Source organism: Gavialis gangeticus, unplaced genomic scaffold (assembly GCF_001723915.1).
Source record: "Gavialis gangeticus isolate Ggan-Ray unplaced genomic scaffold, GavGan_comp1, whole genome shotgun sequence".
NCBI lineage: Eukaryota > Metazoa > Chordata > Crocodylia > Gavialidae > Gavialis > Gavialis gangeticus.
Genome location: NW_017729008.1, coordinates 12,860,079 through 12,879,022, shown reverse-complemented (window position 1 = coordinate 12,879,022; position 18,944 = coordinate 12,860,079). Strand labels below are relative to the sequence as shown.

The window sequence follows — 18,944 nt, the reverse complement described above, 5'->3', positions numbered from 1 at the left end:
CTACATGTGGCCTGAGAGGGGTTAATATGTCACCCCTGGGCTCCCACTTAGCTGCTGCTACCCCTATTGCTCCACCTGCAACAGCAGCTGGGGTCTTGAGGCAACCTCTCCCTCCTCCAGCTTCTGCTGCGTGCCCCACCCCTGAGGGTGGAGCAGTACAGCATGGCACGGCACAGCACGCAGTGATGGGGGAGCTGGCAGCCTAAATTGCTTATGTGGTTTGGTGCCACAGGAGAGCCTGCAGGGAGCTGAGGTGGGGTGCTGCACTGCGTATAGGAGTGCTTGCTCACTTGCATGTGGTTCAGTGGAGTGGGAAAGGGCCTTCCTGCATGCATGTACAGTGGGTGGGGAGAGCACCCACTTGCACACATGTGTGCAGGGCATGTAGTCAGGGAGGGTGTGAGCCCCTGCTAGTGCTACCCCCATGGTGTGCATCTCCTGTTGGGTCACTTGGCTCCCAGACTCTTTGAAGCTGGAGAGCCCTGTTCTACACCAGTACTACAAATGTCTGGTAGAGACTTGCCTTGTCTGAAGGCCAAACCCTGTGGCACTTGGAGGGGAGGGGAGGGGAGGAAGGTATATCACAGATAGGCTGTGTTCAACTAGTACTCCTCTGAGAGGAACCCACAACAGGTCCTATGCCAGTTTTGCAACTTAGCATAACTCCTCTACTGCCCGATTGCCTCTGGACTGAGGCTTCCCTCAGACTCAGGGAGCTGTGGTGCCCCAAACACTATGCCAGAGCTCTGGTCTAGAAGATAATCTAAACAAGGGGTGCTCAAGGATTAAAGTTTAATACTGCTACCCTCCCTGCTGCCAAATTCCCATGCCCCCATGTGGCTGAATTAGGGCCAGGCCATGCCCCCTTCCCCATGTACAGGTGAATCAGGGCCGAGTTGCTCCCCTACCCACCTCCACATGGCCAGATGGGGTGCTGGATTTGGTCTATGGACAGATGGGGCACTGCCCATTTGGCACCCTGACAAAATGGTTGAGCACCACTGATCTATAGTGCTCATTTTTCCTGATATGCCACAGCCTGACTGACAGACCCAATGTGCTTTGATCAAAAAAGTAAGGAAGAGATATAGCAAAACTAAGTCCTTGAATGCACAGCCATTAATGGAACTTGTAAAATAAAATGCTTTTAAATGTTTTTGCAGTTAACACTCCCAATTGTTTGCTCTTGCTTTTGACCCTCAGACATTGGAGACAACAGAAACATATTACATCACCAAACTTTGTTCCATAAAATACAACTTCTAAGACACTTGTAGCTCTTAAAAGATTAGATGAGGGACTGGGTTTTGGTTATGGAACTTCATCTTTTTTCAAAATAAGCTACATGAAAGAAAGCTATTAGAAACAGTTACTTTACACATTTTGTAAAATTACTGGAAATGCTAATTTTACCTTTACTGCTTTATCTTCAAAAACTGCTAGTTTGCCATCTGCTGTACCCACCAGAAAGAAATTCTTCTGTTTGCTGAAATGAGATGAGGATTTCCAGAAAAGTCTCAACAAGGGACATGTATTGAACAACAACAGAATCACAAGTGGCTGGCATATCAGGTGTTTAACTGCCCACTAAAAATAAACACATCACCCCAAAACATCCAAAAACTCGCACCCAAACCCTGCCAGATGTGCAAACATATGTGCAAAGCATTAACTATTTCTATAACAGAGGGGTCTGTAAGTAAAATGTGAACAACACCATTTAGTCAACTTCTCAAAATTTAACCCGCAGTGTTTAAATGTGTAATGCTACCTTTGCTTGGAAAGAGAGTTGCAGTAGAGGCAGGTAACAGAATCTGACATTTTCTGAAGACAGTGTCTGCTTTTCTCATCTTCTGTGCTGACTGCCCACAGGGAACCAGACTGTGTCCCTGCTACAATCCAGTTTTCTTTTTCAGTGGGAAGGGTCACCAAGGCCAGACTTAATATTCTACTGTCTGCAATGTTCTGAGTCAAGAAAAAAAACCCTATTAAAAGCATCTTTGTTATGTTTCAGCAAGGGTCCACACCACTAAATTGAACACAGAGGACAGTGGAATCTTTCTTGGTGCTGAAGGACAGCCTTTTTTCCACCCCGACACTAAAAGAAATTCCCAGTTGACACCTTCTGCTGAACCAGCTGCCTGCTCAGTGCTGTGAGAAAGGCTAGAAGGAGGGTTTGACCCAGGAGGATTTAGCAAACTAAATGTTGGGAATACATAAATTCTCTGAATGTATTACAGCCAATGAGCGTCTGAAAGCCATAAGAAAAAAACAAAAATAAATGGAACTGTATTTAGTGTATTTTCAATGGCACAGTTCAATTGTCAGAAACTGAAGTACTGGCTTAATATTTCCTTTACGTTTTTTCACTTTATTTTTAGAAAAAGAAGGAAATATTTTCCTAGAAAAGTCGCCAGCTCTAGTATATCTAATATCCCATGACTGAATCATCCAAGATCACTGCTTTTTATTGTATCACAGTAATCATTCCTTTAACAACCCCTTTGATAAATCATGTCCAGCACAGGCAGACAAGAAGAATACATGTCCATCACTTTAAAGCTAACTTGGAAAAACACTGTCCAGTTTGCAACTTTACTTTTTTTGACAATACTGGACATAGGAATTCCAGAAACAAAATGGAGACAACTGGTCGGTGCATCCTAGGGTGCTGAAAGACTCCTGGGATGAGGGACAACTTGACAAAATTAATTTGTCAGGAGAATGGTTAATATTAAGGGCTATCATTATTTATGATTATTCATTCTCATTTTAGCCTGCATGCAAAAAGGGTAATGACTAGCAACCAACCAGTCCACTGGAAGAGAGAAATCCAGCAGTGACAAGGCAATATTGTGAGAAGAGTTGGCTAGAGACATGACAGGAAAAGAAGGATGGTAAAACTTGCTCTGAAATAAATGTATTTAATATCTAAAGTAATCTGTGCCCATTGATTCAAACAAGTTTGGAATGAATGACAACTTTCACCCCTACCTCAAGCATGTGTCCATCTGTATTCAAATTAATAATCGAAAGCTGTGCATTTTCTCTGTTTCCACTACCAATCCAGACCCCTGCATTCTTGCAGCTTTGATTGGCAGCCACAATGCACTCTGCTGTAGAGACGTGGGGTATTGAAATGTATCTCATCAAACAGATAAGCTCTGCTGAATTCAAAATCTCATAAATCTGCAAAAGACACCACAGATAGCAACAGCCAGTACAGAGATAAATAGAGAGCACTTTTCATTCTGCAGGATAAAAAAAAAGCTTTACAAACTATGCGAACAGTATTTCGGCACATAGACTGTAAACAGACATCTCATTTGAGATTGTTTTGATCGTATTGTGTTTTGGCTTAGATCAAAACAGGAGGGGTGCAGCCCTTTACACATGTAGCTCTCCCACGCTGCATAGCTGTTCTTCTGCCAGTAGATGGTGAAGGAGAGCACTCAGCCTGACAGGCTTGCCCTTGGAATGAACTGTAATGTAGTTAAGTGAGCCACAATTAAATTCAGATGCACACAGGAAGGTCCTGGGAAAAACTATCAGCACATTTTATTCAGCATGCTTCATAGGTACTTGAACTGGGACAATGGATATGACTGTCTGTAGGATCCCAGCACAAAAGGCTCCCCCCATAATGATCACTTCTATGTAGGCATTATGCAGCAGCACCACTACCTTCCTGTTTTTCATGGTAAGTAAAACTACAGAAAGGAAGTCAGTGGACCTTGGGCATATTTGGAAATTTTATTCTATCACAAAGCAAGATGGCCCAGAGACAGAAAACAAAACTATCACAGGCTTCAGATCTATACTATTTTCAGTGTAGCACTTCCAATCTGTAGAGTGGTATAGGTTAACTGCATCCTCAATACTCTGCACTCTCAATATTAATTAAACTTCTCTTTGTTTTTCATTAATAGAAACTTGCATGTGGTGTGAATCCTACTTGGCTAATACATTGCAGCATTTATGATTAACTAGTAAAGGAGCAGAAAAAGGTTTGGGTGTTTCATGGCTATACAGAAAACAATGCAGCTGATTAGTGTATCAAATGGTAAAATTGGTCCAGGCAAGAAAAAGCCAAAGTTGCACAAACTTGTCAATTCGAGAGAGAGAGAGAGAGAGAGAGAGAGAGAGAGAGAGAGAGAGAGAGAGAAAATACTATACCGTTTACTAACTTAAGTTCACCATTTTTTCTTGAACAGAAAGTCTGTGATAGAAGCTAACACAAAGATACTTAAAAATACAAATAAAATAAAAATAACAATAAAAAAATAACCTGAACAGATGTTGGTCTTTCCTGAGGATTTTCTTTCAGACACTTTTTAATTAAATTTTCAATTTCAGGCCATGGAGCACACCCATATTCTTTGACTGGATCTAAAATATAAAATTCGTGTTGCAATATTATATAATTTCTTAGCTATAAATTTTCACATTTCAGGACTAAGATTTCTGAAAATGTGTCTTTACATTGGAAATTTTCATCTAAATTCAGGGAAATCCAGATTGTCCAGAGAGATATCAAACAAACAGGCAAAATGTCTAGTTGTACAGATATTAATCAGCTGAACTCATTTTACAGCATATGTGACTTACAATGGCTTTCTGCAGCGATTATCACACAGGGATGTCAGAGGTATCATACTACTTTCCTGGGCTTAGAACAGGTTGTAAGATACTACCGAGTAACAACTGTGGATTAATGGTGACCATTAAAGGTGTTCTGAAGTCTGAATTTAATTGTTGTGCACACTATTTTGAAAATGTACCCTTCTGCATTTGGGCAAAGAATATGGCAATACCGTATTTACTTGCATAGCATACACACCTTCTCCTCTAAAAATCAGCCCACCAAAATTGATGTGATGCATCTCAAATGGGCGAGATGATTTTCTGAGCCAGAATCGAAGTATTAAGATACTGTAGTGGCTGGACAGAAATATTTTAATGGCTGTTGGGGCTCTGCCTCTCTCTCTAAGCATAGAGAGCAAGGGGTGGCATGCAAACTTCAGAGTTAAAGTCATTTGCAGCTGTTGCTGAATCAGCATTGGATTTTGGCTAAACAGTGATGGTCTGGATTGAGCCACAGAGTCAGGATCCCACCAAGCTAAACATTTTTTCTTCATCTGCCTTTCCAAAAGAAGGTGCATGTTTGAGGTTGTGTGGTTTGTGAGAAAATGCAGTAAACTGAATTGGGGAAGGGAGTGGATTTATCTAGGAGGTGAATCTTCAATGCAGTTTTGAAGGATTGAGCAGATCCCAATAACATTTGTGGGGCTTTAATTTTCACACAATGTAGGGTGCACAACTCAAACTGAAGACCACCAGCAAGTTTCCTTTCCCACTACAAGACCACTGCTAATGTGATCCTTTCTAATAAGACTGGAAAATCTCAGCATGTCTGCAAGCAGGAAACTGGACTGTACATGGAAGCACAAGTGCAATTAATGAATCTGCGTTACAAGCTATTTTGCTTTTCAAATCTTTTTCAACTGAAGTGGTTTAAGACAGTATTACAGTGGGCCCACTGGAATTACGTTAGTGAATCACATGCAGCCCAGATATACACTGTGCATCACTAAGTGTTCTGAAAATATACCCTGTCATCTCAGGCACAAATTTAGATAGTAATTAATTTATTTTCTATCAAAACGCACACTGGTGTCACCAATGTTACCTTATACAGTTATGGCATTAAACAGGGCTAAAGAAAAAAAAGACTGCTCACAAAATGAATATATCCTGGTAAGAAAGGATTGATAGGCTCTGTTTACTATTAAGTACAGGCAGCTTCTCCTGGTGACATTCTGAACGATAAGAAATGCACGCTGATAGAGTTGCAATGGCACAAGATTCTCATAATTCCAATTATTCCGTAGGGCCAATGCAGTCCAGAAAGTTGCCAGCTGGAGGGTAGCACCTGAGACATTCACTGTATCTCTCTCATCCACTGTCCATTGGTGAGGCCTTGTGGAGCCTGAGTTGTACATTAAATTCTCCTCTGGCAGAATCCTAAGGAATCACAGAAGCACAAAGACTCATGGTCTTTCCTAATGGGACATCCACTGCTGAGCACAAGACTACAAATTGCATTTCTTTGTCAACTGCAGCAACTTTTTCCTGCAGTCATTAAGAAGGCTTCATGATCACCTCTATGATCACATCCACCATTGTCAGACAGTTACTGGGGTCATGAGTTACAGTACTAATTTCTCTCTCTCTCTCGGTCCAATATCCAAACAGGACACTGATGATCATTGTCTTCCACAGGTCTCTTCTCTTTGAGGCCCACAGAATTTCCAATGTTGATGCATTCATCCATTTAGATAGACTCTTGACATAAATCAACCTCCGACTTCCACAATCTCTCTTTCCTTCAATCCTTCCAGTTATGACCAGACTTTCAATTTCCTCTTTCCTCATAACGTGTCTGAGAAACTCCGTCTCTTTCTGATGTTAACCAACAGCTTCTTCTTGCAGCCTGTTCTTAACAAAATATCTTAATTTGAAGCATGACTTGTCTAACATACCTTAAAAACCACGTCTCACTTGCCTCAATTCTCTTTTCCATATTTAATGATATTGTCCAGCATTCTAATACATACATGAGGACTGGTATAACATAGCAATCCAAAACTCTTAACTTTGTCTCCATAGAAATTTTACTATTTGTCATGATCTTTTTCATTTTCAGAAATGTGTCTTTTGCCATCCCCATTCTCTGTTTTATTTCATGATCACATTTGCCACCTGATGTTATCCAGCTTCCCAAGTAGTTAAATTTATTAATCTGGCTTATCTGTTCTTTTTCCAAAATGATGTTGTATACAGAAATGATCTTCTTTGTAATTACCATGCATTCTGTTTTTCTACAGTTGATACTTAAACTCTTCTTTTTGCTTTCACTAACAATTTTACCTAAAATTCCTTGCAACTTCTCTTCACAATCAGCTATTGTGTCATCAGCATAATGCAAGTTGTTCAAATTCTGTCTGCCAATGATCAGCCCTGGTAAATCATCAATCTCCCTCAGTATTTTCTCACTGTACAAGTTGAACAAGTCAAGTGAAAAAACACAGCCTTGCCTCATGCCTCTCTTAATTTGGATGAAATCACTTAGTTAATTTTCTGTCTTCACTGCTGCAGTTTGGTCCCAATAGATGTTTCTTAAAATTCTCAGCTCTTTACCATCAATATCCAGTTCTTCTAGCATTTTTAATTAACTCTTCATGCTTGACTATAACAAGCTTTGGTGTAATCAATAAAACATAGGAAAAAGGTTTTTCCTCATTTCTATTGACCTATCTGAAAGCATTCATACCATGAAAATAGCATTTCTTGTACCTTAATCTTCAGCAAAACCACACTGAACTTTTGCAATCTCCCTTCTTATTCTGCTTCTAGCTTTCATTATCAGCACCTTTAATAGGATCTTTGTCAGATGGCTTCAATTCAATGGAGTTCACATTCAATGGCTCCAGGTCGGGGGGGGGGGGGGGCAATAAAGATTTACTGAGGTCTTCAGGCATTTTTTCCCACTTTCATAAGTCTCACTAATATCAGTTGTTAACTTTTCTATACCAAACTCATCCAAACATTTTTTTTTGTTTTACTGCAATCTCATCTGGTCCTGTAGCTTTACTGGTTATCATTTACTTGATAACTTCATATGTCTGACTTAATTTTCAAACCATCCATGTTCATTGTAACAGATGGCTTTTCTTCTTGACTGTCATGGAATAACTCTTCAATATACTCAGTCCTTCATTTCAATATTTGTTCTTGTTCCATAATTACATCACCATTCCTGGCTTTTATACATCCCCTAGCAGTACATCCTTCTTGGTCTGTGATGTCCTTGATATTCCTATACACTGATGTAACATTTTTATCCTTTTGTTTTTCTATCTCTGTACATTTTTCATTATGCCATTTTCCTTTTCTCCATTGCACATTGATCAATTTTTTTTGTCCAGTCTCTTTACTTTTCCAAACTATGCATTTTCATCTTTCTTCTATAAGTTCAAGGATTTCTTCAGTCATCCATTTCTGTTTCTTTTGCCTTACACTTTTGATGGAATAATTTCCTTGGCTGTTTCACCTAGTGCTGCTTTGAAAATTTCCCAGTTTGACATATTTCCTTCACCTTCAAGTTTCTGAAAATGTTTTTTAACTGCAACTGTGTACCTTTCTTTAATCAGACCTTTTCCCATTAGAATTGAATAATCCAGCTTCTTTGTTGCTTTTGGTTTCTTACATTTCCTCAACCTTATCTTGATGATGCATACTACAGGTACATGATCACTTCCACAGTCAGGTCCTGGAAAAGTTTTTGATTGTTGAACTGCATTCCTGAATCTTTTGTTGATGGTGATGTAATCAATTTGGTTTCTAACATTATCTCCAGGACTTTTCCATGTATAACCCTCTTTTCGGGTGGCGTTCAAACCACGTGTTCATAATGGCTCAATCATTTGCAACACACCAATCAATCAATCTCTCTTCTCTTTCATTTTTTTCTCCAAGTCCATAGGGTCCAACAATATTATCCACTCATTCACACCCAACTTTCACATTTAGATCTCCCATCACTATGACCATTTCTTGAGGTTTACATTGCTTTTTTGCTTTATCAAGGTCTTCCTAGAAACTACTTTCAGTTGTTGGTGCATAGACTTGCAATGTTGAAAGGATTAGCCTTTATTTTCACAAGCATCACTCTCTATCAGATATTGTCCCAAAACCATTCAAACATTTTGAGGTTTCTTCATCCAAAATCAACCCAACTCCTCTTTCATGTATCTGACCTCCTGAATAGATGATCTTCACATCTCCTCGAACAGTAATTCCAGTCTCTTTCCAATGTGTTTCACACAGACTTAGAATATTGATCTTTCATGCTTGACATTATCCAATTTCCCAATTTGATGTAGAGTCTTCACATTCCACGTTGCCACTTTGGCTGTTCTCTGACGGTCACACATGACTATCCTTACTGGGCAAAGTGTTCTCACCTTTTTTTTTTTTTTTTTTATCAGGGACCCCCTTCATGCCATTGTGTGATTTTCTTAATTCTTGAAAGACAACAGGTATGATGTTCAAATGCTTCCAGCAGCAGGCCAGTTTTAACTGTTAGGGTAATAGTGAGACAAGTACTCTCTAGCTACTGCAGTCTCTGGGTCACCCTTAAGGCAAGGTGTTGTACCCATCAGCCTCCCCTACCAGGGTTACGGTTGAAGCCACTGGGGTCGCAGGCAATGGATCATCTCATCTGATGGATGCCTGGTGCAACTGGGACAACAACAGAGGAGATCTGCTCAAGTTAGCCGAGTACTGCAAGCTGCAGCAAGAAGTGGCAACCTATTGCAGTATTTTGCCAAGAACAATCCATGGTCTTTCAAGCTACTAGTACCCGTCCCTAATAAGCAGAGCTAGTTCTTTACAAGGCATGCCAGTTGCTCTCTCTAGAAACAGCATGCTGTCCAACTGATTCTAGCTCAGTCTGTGTAGTCTTTTTTACAGAGTGTGACAATTAGATAGGGAAAGATAGGCAGGGATCCTTTCTAAGAAAGTGGCACAGTCTTCCACAGCAGCCAAAACTTTCCTCAGTGAATATGGATTCCTATTCTTATTGTCTAGACTTGACTCCTTGCCAGAGGATGACACTAAGGCTGTGTGTAGATGAAACGAGATGTGTGTGCATGACATTTTAAAGTGGGCTAAATGCTTTTGCTCTGCTTTAGTGGTGTCGGTGTTTGTACACCTTGGCAGCATACTGCGCATTAATTCCAGTTGCTGTAGGAAATTCGGCAGCATAATGTGCCTTAAATGACTTGGGGTGCCAGCATACTATAACTCCTTCAAGTTCTGCAGGAACTGCAGAAAGCCCTGCAGGCAACCTGGCAGCAGCTCGGGAAAGCAGGCTCTGCCCAAGAAAAGTGGAGAGCCTGATCTCCTGCCTGTGGGCAGGTGCCGCCTGGGGAGCACTGCTGCTGCCATAGAGGGAAGCACCACCACCCCCCACAGCCCAGGGACCGCTCCGCCAGCTGGCAGGTCCCCCTCCCCTCTCCCACCAGAGAGGCGGGTAAGTCAGCGGGGTGTTTGCATGACATGGGGATTTAATCAGCCCTAAATTGAAGCGGTGTTTTTTAAAACCCACCACTTCAATTTAGGGCCCCTGTTTCATCTACACATACCCTAAGATTTTAAAATTTTATAAACATCTTCCCATTTTTGCTTCTCTTTTTTTTTTTGTGCATCATGCTCATAATACAAAACATTTCTTTAGACTTTTACTTCAGATACATAAAAAGCAGCATCATAACAAAAACAAAAGGTCAAATATTGACCTGGTGTAGAAAGGTGCAGACTACAGTTCTTCGATTCACCTGGTCTAATTTAATGACAAGCGTACATAATCCTCGTTTTCTTTACACAATGAACCAACCTGATCCCTGTTTTATCTCCAACAGTAGGGATGATGTGGGACAATGTCTCCAAGCCTACAGCTGTTGAAAACTGCAAATAATTATTAAAATATTTAAAAAACTTCTCACTGTTGCATTGCATCATCCACTGAAGACCAGCAACAGAGACAACATTCAATGCATGGGTTCCATTTGAGTCAGGATGGCAATCTCTATTTTCTGGCACTAAACCATGAAGAAACATGACATACCTGGTAATTTTCCCTGGATTGCTAACTCATCAAATTCATTTGGAAACTTCATGCCTTCCATTATTCTACCGCCTGCTGTTAAAATGTCATAAAGAAGCAAGCCAAATGAATAAACATCAGCTTGCTGATTGTAAATAACATTTCCTCTGGCAACCTCCGGTGCTCGGAATCCTGAAAAATGAATCATTCATTAATAGTTATGATCCATGCCTGGCTACAGTCCTGTCTGTCCTTTTAAGAACAAATACTTCTTGATGAAAAATGTCACAAGAAGCTAACTGAAAATTACATGCTATTTCAGAACTGGCAGTGGTCCACATGCTGAAAGTCACAGAAGATACCAGGACAGTACAAATGCACTAAGCTGTAAGGCAGCTAGTAAGCTCCTGTACTATTAGATTAATGCTGAAAAAGAAGGGGAAGTCTGGAAGTCCTAACTCAGGGCTTGATATGTGGCGACTGATGTCATGCCCTCAAGTTTAAGTTGGGGGCCTGATTCCCACTTATGCTAAGGATACTTTTCACTTCTCAACCAGCACAAAGGGGCCTATATATTTACGTAAAATACAGTCCAGTTAAAATGAGTGAGTGCTCAGTATCTCTGAAAAGTCAGGATCCTAAGTTCACATTATTGACTGTTAAAAAACAACTACCATATTTACTTGAATATAAGATGAGGTTTCCCCACCAATCAACATGGGGGAGCCCCCTGGCTTACATTCACAAACAAATCTATCATTTGACTGCTGCCAAAAGCAGCACATGCTCAGTAATGGAAACCAACTATAAAACTGATTAAATGCAGCCAATATTGAGCATGACTGTAAAACACATGGCAAACATACTGATGGGAACCTACCCCCCTTTTTTGGTTTAAGGCTGAATTAGTTCTGAATTCCAAATCAACTGAGCTGAGCTCAATTGTTCAAGTCTGTGTGGCTCTACCACTGGGTAAGTCTCCTCCCTCCCAGACTTATCAATCTGGGACTTTGGATATTCCCCAAATCCATGGCAGGCATCCTATGTGCAGGCCCCAAGCCCAAAAGTATGGAGTTCAGATACCCCCAAATCACACTTGCTCCTAGCTTAAAGGGTAAAGGAGCAAGCCAGGGGGAGAAAGTGCAAACGCAGTCCCCGTTACCACAAAATTGTGCAGTCAAGTTCCCTGCATTAGTGCAAGGGACAGGCCTCACCCTGGAAAACCTGTTGATGACAGTGTAACCCATCTGGCACAGCCCTTTGCATTCAGTCACCCTCAGTGCTCTTTTTGAAGTCATGAAGCTACTACATTGCATATTTTTCAATTTCCTCTTCACTCCCACAGCTGAGTTGTGCTTTTCTTTCCCATTTCCAATGATTCCCGTTTTTTTTACCAGCCTTAAATGTTTGGCAAACATCACTGAACGGGGTGCAAAACAGTTTACCCAGAATCCCTCTGCTGCCCTCCACTCTCAGCCTGGTGCATATGATTAGTGTGGCTCTACCTTCCATGAAGTGGAAATGCTATTCTGCACCTCATCTGCACATCAGTTTTTGGAGGACTCCAGGACTCATGACAAGAACATCTGGTTCCAGTCATGAATAAGGGTTAATTAGCACATGGATCCTTTGTGGGGGATATCTGAAGTATACACACACACATACTGAACAGTGCTGAGCTGTGGGATTACCATGACTTGAAATGGTGTTGTCTCTGCTTAGGCCCAGTCCAATGAGCTATATGGTAATTCATGAGTCTTGGCTTTGGGGGAAAAAAATCCCTTTAGCTTGTTCCTTTAGCTTTCTCGCTAGGGGCAAGTGAGACTAGGGGGCATCTGAACACCAGGGCTTGGGGCTTGCATGTAGGGTCCCTGCCATGGATTTGGGAATATCTGAAGCCCCAGGCTGAAGAGTCTGGTAGGTAGGATACCAGGTGGTGATAGCAGCAGACAGACTTGAATGATTGAACTCTGCGCAGTCAACAGATTTTGGAACTGATTTGGCCTGAGAAACAACATTTAAAAAAAAAATTGTAATTTTTGGTGATGCGGCATTGCTCTCAGGCTCTCCTCCTAACTTGTTCTTTCAGCCTTTGGCTAGGGGCAAGTGAGACTAGGTGGTGGTAGTGCCATTACTTGGCGGTGGTAGCACCATGCAGACTTGAATGATTGAGCTCTGCTGAGTACAATTTGGAACTTAATTTGGAATGGATTTGGCCCTGGAAATTAATTTTTTAAAACAATAATTGTAATATATACAAGCAGGTAAAGAAGTTCTACTTAAAAGTATGTTTATGGATACCTGGGCTAAAACTAGCTGCAGTTTCAAAAGAGGTAAATTGCATCAATTCTGAATGAATGAAGTCTATGGGTACCTACGGTAATTGCCCAATATGCAAGTGACTGTAGGTATGTTTATTTCTAGGTCACTGTTTTCAAATTTGCTTCTCACATCCATGTGTTCAGGGGCTCAGGGAGAGCAGTCTGACAATAAAGAAAGGGCTATAGAGGAAAAGTTGGGGAACAGAGGGTGAGGGGGCTACCTGACCCCCAAATTTATCTTCCTGCTGTGGCAGTGGGAGAGGGACAAATTCAAGGCAAACCTCCAATAATTAGATTCTACACCTGGAAAATTATAACAAATTTATACATTTTCCATATATAGAATCTAACTGTTGGGGGTCATCTTATAATCAGTGCTGCCTTATACTCAAATAAATATGGTATATATTTTATTAACAATTTTCATTTTAGTAATATCCAGGAACTTGGGTTTTACATTTGCTGTGGAAAAACACAGATTTTTCTCTTTTAAAAGTAGAGGTCCAGCCTGCTTGGGAATAGGTGGAATGGGATCTAGCGGGCACTGTGTGTGTTTATGTGCACACATGCACATGGCCAGCAACAAAGCCAGGCAGCAGTGGAGAGCAGCTCCCCCAGCTGCCTGCAGGTTAGTCTAAGGGGGGCCTATAGGTGACACATGGGGGACAGGGAAGGGCATAGGCAACACAGGGGAAGTGGGAGTGTGGATTGAGGCAGCCACAGTGAGGGAGGGAGTGGGGCAGCTTGGCAGGAGGGGCTGGGGGTGCTGCCTAGCTGGGGTGGTGCCCAGGGCTCAGAAGGGAATGTGTGGCTGTGTGGCCCAGCTGGGGAGCGAGATAGAACCATTGGTGGCTCATTTGGGAGGTGGCAGGGGGGCCAGCTCCCCGCCTCTGTGCTCACACCTGGGGACAGGTTGAATGCCAGAGGTGACTCATTGGGGAGGCATGTGCCTCCTCAAATTTGTGTGCCCAGAGGGAGGTATGGGGCTGCAGCTTGCCCACCTCTGTGGCCCAGCAGGTAGGACTCAGAGCAGGATGGCAGAGACCCTTGGTGTTGCTGCCACCACTGACACTGGGAGCCCCATGCCAGCTGCACCACCAAGACAAGGTGCCCCCTGCCCTCCTGGCAGCAGCACGGGGTACAATTATTTGCTGCCGCCTTCACTGCTGCCAGGCAGGCAGAGGGTGCTTCATCATGGCGGTATGGCCAGCATGGGGCTTCTGGAGGCAGCAGTGGTGGTACCAACTTCCCTGCCCTGCCCCACCCTCCCATGCCAGGTCCTGCCCGCTGGGCTGTGGAGGTCCCCACAGGGACAGGAGCCCTGAGCCCTGCAGTGCATCTTCCCCTGCCCCCTATGGGCTCCGCTTGGCTCCACTCTGGCAGTGCCACCAGTGGGAAGGGAGAGTGGAGGCGAGGCCTGGGCTCCACGCTCTGTTGCTCCTCTGGCTGCAGCAGGAACTGCCTCCCATAAGTGGCAGTCAGGGCTTGAGCACTGCTGACCAGCTGTGGCTGGCACCTGTGGAGCAAGGACCAGGCAAGATGCAGCTGCCAGGTCCTGTAGCCCTGGCAGCTGGGTACCCCCTCCAGCAGGGCTGGGGGTGGGGCAGAGGATAACAGGTCAGGAGTAATGGGCAGCAGGGCTGGGGGGTGGTGGACTGTGGGTTGGGAGTGAGGATCACTGGCAGGACCAGAGGCCTGCAGGTTGGGAGTGAGGATCACTGGTAGGACCAGGGGCCAGCAGGTTGAGAGTGAGGGGCACCAGCAGGGCTGGGGGGCGGTGGCTTGGGAGTGAAGGGCAATGGTATGGGCAGGGACAGGGCATTGGCATATCAGCACTGTCCTGCACTGCAAAGCAGCAGGGGGGACATCCGAAGCTGAACTTGCAACCTGGGAAACAAAAGGGGGAATGGGAGCTCTGATTTTCTATGATAAAAAATCCAAAATCATGAAAAATGAACGCATGTTCAGATCAAACATTTATACGGAGGAAAAAATGAAAATCAGTAAAATAGTTCAATTTGTGCTCTTGTATCATTAAAGTCCTGTAAAAGGAAAAAATTGGAAGCAGGCTTGGGACAGGTGTTAAAGTTTGCAGGGATGCAGGCTGCAGCTTACTTGCATTACTATTTAGGCCAAAAGTTCACAAGGACACTTTTTCTATACCTGGTGTGCCTTCAGAAGTTTTTATTCCCATTCTGCAACAATACTGAGCAATGCCATAATCAGCAATCTTGGCAATAACTGCTGCATTGGGGTACAATGTGAAGAGCAGCACATTGTGAGGTTTTAAATCACGGTAAATGATCATTGCTGAGTGCAGATACCTGTCAACACATAGAAAGCATTCAAAATCTGTATATATTACATATATACACAAAGAGGTGGCTGGGGGGGGGCTACAGCCACCCCAAAATGTGCCTTAGCCCCCCTGTAGCCACCCCTGCCAGTTCCACCCCAGCCCTACCGCCCCCAGGCCACTGCCACCCACCCTGTGTAGTGGAGCCCACCCCACTCTCAACTGCAGAGGCTCAGCGCCCCCCCTCCACTTCCTCCCCCCTGGAAGAGGCTGGTGCCACCCTGTATACACAGAATGCATCAAAAGTACTATAGTAAACAAGGCTTTTAAATATTCACCATTCTGATATCAGTAGGTCACATTTCATAGTTTCATAGTTTCATAGATTAAGGGTCGGAAGGGACCTAGTAGATCATCTAGCCTGACCCCCTGCCAGGGCGGGAGAACAACAAAAACCCCAAAACAAGAAACAGGACTCAAATGAGTCCAGCCAGGTAGGCATCCAGCCTCTTCTTAAAGACCCCCAGGGTAGGGGCCAGCACCACTTCCCTTGGAAGTTGGTTCCAGCTCCTAGCCGCCCTAACTGTGAAGTAGTTTTTGCGGATGTCCAATCTATACCTCCTCTCCATCAACTTGTGCCCATTACTCCTTGTTATGCCAGCGGGCGCTAGGGGAAACAGCGTCTCCCCCAAACCCTTCTGGTCCCCCCTAGTGAGTCTAGATGGCATCATTTTGATGGATTGTGGGTTTGGAATTATTCAAAGAACATACCAGTTACCAGTATACAAATAATTTGGTATTGTAGTTCAAGAGACCTCCTGAAAGATGTCTATTAAAAAGCATTAAAGTCACTTAATCTACAGTAGCCCCAACAGCGGGTGCCAGATGTGGTTTTAGAATCACAATTCCACATTTACAGATTTGAAAAAACGGGCCAAATGAACATGATCTAATGTTTTTAATGGGCTGCACAGCCACATGGCAAGGTCAAGAATTTGAGCAAACTCCTTTCTGAACTTAGAACACACATACAACAAAGAAGTAAAAACAGGGAAGCGACCAAATACAAAACGAAAGACTGCAAGCGGTGTTCTGGTTCCTGGCTCTGTTGGTAAAACATCACTTCGTGCTTTCTACGTGTGCGTTCATTCCTTCCTCAAAAAACAGTAAAACAAATAATATCTGCTGCACTTCTCTTTTTTAGACTTCTTGACATTTTCTCCTTCAGGCCACTCATAATGCACATTAAGAACATGTGATATTTGGACTTATAGTTTATTAAAATCTTGAGAATACCAGTTAGAAATGTCACAAGATGCTCAAATTATAAAACCACTAAATGCCTTTGACAGAATATTCTTTTTGTCCTCCATACCAATAAATCCGTTATGGATAGTTGTCTAATGAATTTAATAGAAAATGATATCCTTCCTGTTGTTTTTGAACAATCCTAAATAACCTAATAGAGGTTCAGTGAATTTTATGATGGTTCAAGAATCCACAGAAATAATATTTTTCTTATTAAATTATTCAAAAGTGAAAGCATAGCAACTTTTTTAACTGAGGGAAGCACCCTGCCTTCTATAGAGGAAAAGGTAAGGAAGAGAAAGGAGAAAGTTTTCCTAATTTCAGGCCAACGACATCTTTCCATACTAAAAAGAGCATTTTAGGACTGTTTACCGTAAGCCATCGGCTACGTGTAGAGCTATCCTGTGCTGAAGTGTTCTGGTTAAGGTTGCATTATCTTGCTGAAGCAAACGATCTAGAGAACCCTTTAGGGCTAATTCCATTACCAACATCCTGGGACGGATTGCTGCAGCCAGCAAAGACACCAAGCTTGGGTGATGGAGGTGACAAAGCACAGCCAGCTCCTGTAAAATGTAAAATCAAGTGAAATCCTGCACATATTATATAATATTTATAGTTCTGCAGTGATACATGCAAGAAAATTCAAAATTAAACTTGAAGTTGTTTTTAAATGTTGCCAAATGGTTCACTATGTTGGTTGCATTATTAAGAAAAGGAGAAAATGTCTTACTTGTCTTAAGAGCCGGAGTGAAGTATGCTTATTAAAAATCTTTACGGCTACTTCTTCTCCACCGTAAGATGCACGGTACACAGATCCAAACCCACCGTCACCTTTTCAAGAATAAAATAAAAGGGAGAATTAAAAATGTTATAGCAAATCTTCCCAATTTGACAAGAGTCTGATTTTTAAAAAAAGCATAAACTAGTGTGCCAGCAGGGTGTTCTGCAAAATCAGCCCTTAGATGCATATTATTGGGATTTAAAAACTATGAAATAAACCTGCAATTTGGTCATATTTTAGTAGAATAAACAACAGATTTTTACAAGAGGAAAAGCATTAAAAATGTCTTCAGTTTATTTTAAAATTTAATCCTGTAACTTGTACAAAGTTGCCATACATTAGGCAGAGGCTAAAACGTATATTTACCCAAAAGAAATTCAGGAGCTTGGTCAAATTCCAATTCATCATTGTTCAACATGATATTCCGAGGCAAATCAGCCAATATCAGGTCAGGAGCAATCTGAGCTATTGGAATGGTATATTTTGGCTGATCTGGACTTACTAAGAGGTCACCTAAGTAGATAAAAAAGGAAGAAAACCATATGTGATGCACTGAAAAAGGAGATAGGATAGCATATTTGCTACTCCACACAGTGAAAATATATCTATATCTGTCTCTCTCTCTCTCTCTCTATATATATACACACACAACAATACATACTTTGCATAAACCCCTTACACTACCAATAAAAGAATATCATTATAATCTATATGCATTAATAATTACAATCTGTAGTTTAATTGTATGTAAAGTGGACAATTTTAAAAACAGCTTTTGTTTAGCCAACAGGTATCATGCAGGGCTAAACTGAGGTTTCCCTGCTTTTCTTTATACCTAGAAGAGGGAATTCTAGTAACTGTGTGCCATCTCTTAGTTAATATTGCTGTTTTAATTATTACTGTTGTTCAGGGTCTAATCAACATTGCTAATGTCAATTGTATTATTCATAAGAGTCATAGTTACTCATGAGAGTAGTGGCTACAGGATCAGACCTTATAACTGAGTAAGAGAATGGCTCTTTTCACTACCCCACAGCAATAACATAACTAGGGCAGGGCACCCGACATGGGCACTGACTCAGAGAGGGCACTAGAATTTCATCTGCTTCACCCCCACCACCCAGGCATAGCACCATGTTATGCCAGGCACAGCACCATGTCACCCAGCCATAGATGCTAAGTAGCCCTGTGCTCAGTGTATGGGGCTACAGCAGGACTGCTGCACTGAGGGGAAGGATCATTGTATAACAGCTGCACCACCACAGCAGCACACGTTTTCTAGAGGATGTTTCTAGTTCCCTGTTTGCTCCCCCTGCAAGATACTGTATTGGGTGCAGTTGCACCTCCTGGGGCAAAACTCCTGGGGAAGGAATCCATTCAGTTCAACCCCCCTGTCCCTGCATGCACTACAGGATGCAGGGCTGCCCAGCTTTTATTGCTGTGTTACCTGTCAGCTTGGTGTTCCTGAGGGAGTCCTGGCACCCAGCTTACTGGACTTACAAAGGACTTTTTCTATTTCCTCCCCGCCCCACACACCTCATCTAACCAGAACTACACAGACGTAAAGTT

At 42.5% G+C, this 18,944-nt stretch overlaps 1 protein-coding gene across 2 annotated transcripts in view; it reads right to left on the bottom strand.

Annotated features, from left to right (window-relative positions):
* LRRK2 (leucine rich repeat kinase 2) overlaps nucleotides 1–18,944 on the bottom strand; it is a 143,329-nt gene that overhangs the window by 8,467 nt on the left and 115,918 nt on the right. For both annotated transcript variants that reach the window (XM_019509390.1, XM_019509389.1), the window contains exons 38-46: nucleotides 17,742–17,888; nucleotides 17,325–17,425; nucleotides 16,967–17,157; nucleotides 15,154–15,314; nucleotides 10,691–10,861; nucleotides 4,289–4,389; nucleotides 2,995–3,189; nucleotides 1,772–1,965; nucleotides 1,414–1,486 (exon numbers count right to left, since the gene is read on the bottom strand). In XM_019509390.1, the coding sequence (XP_019364935.1) occupies nucleotides 1,414–1,486; nucleotides 1,772–1,965; nucleotides 2,995–3,189; nucleotides 4,289–4,389; nucleotides 10,691–10,861; nucleotides 15,154–15,314; nucleotides 16,967–17,157; nucleotides 17,325–17,425; nucleotides 17,742–17,888 (1,334 nt within the window). The remainder of the gene's footprint in view (nucleotides 1–1,413; nucleotides 1,487–1,771; nucleotides 1,966–2,994; nucleotides 3,190–4,288; nucleotides 4,390–10,690; nucleotides 10,862–15,153; nucleotides 15,315–16,966; nucleotides 17,158–17,324; nucleotides 17,426–17,741; nucleotides 17,889–18,944) is intronic.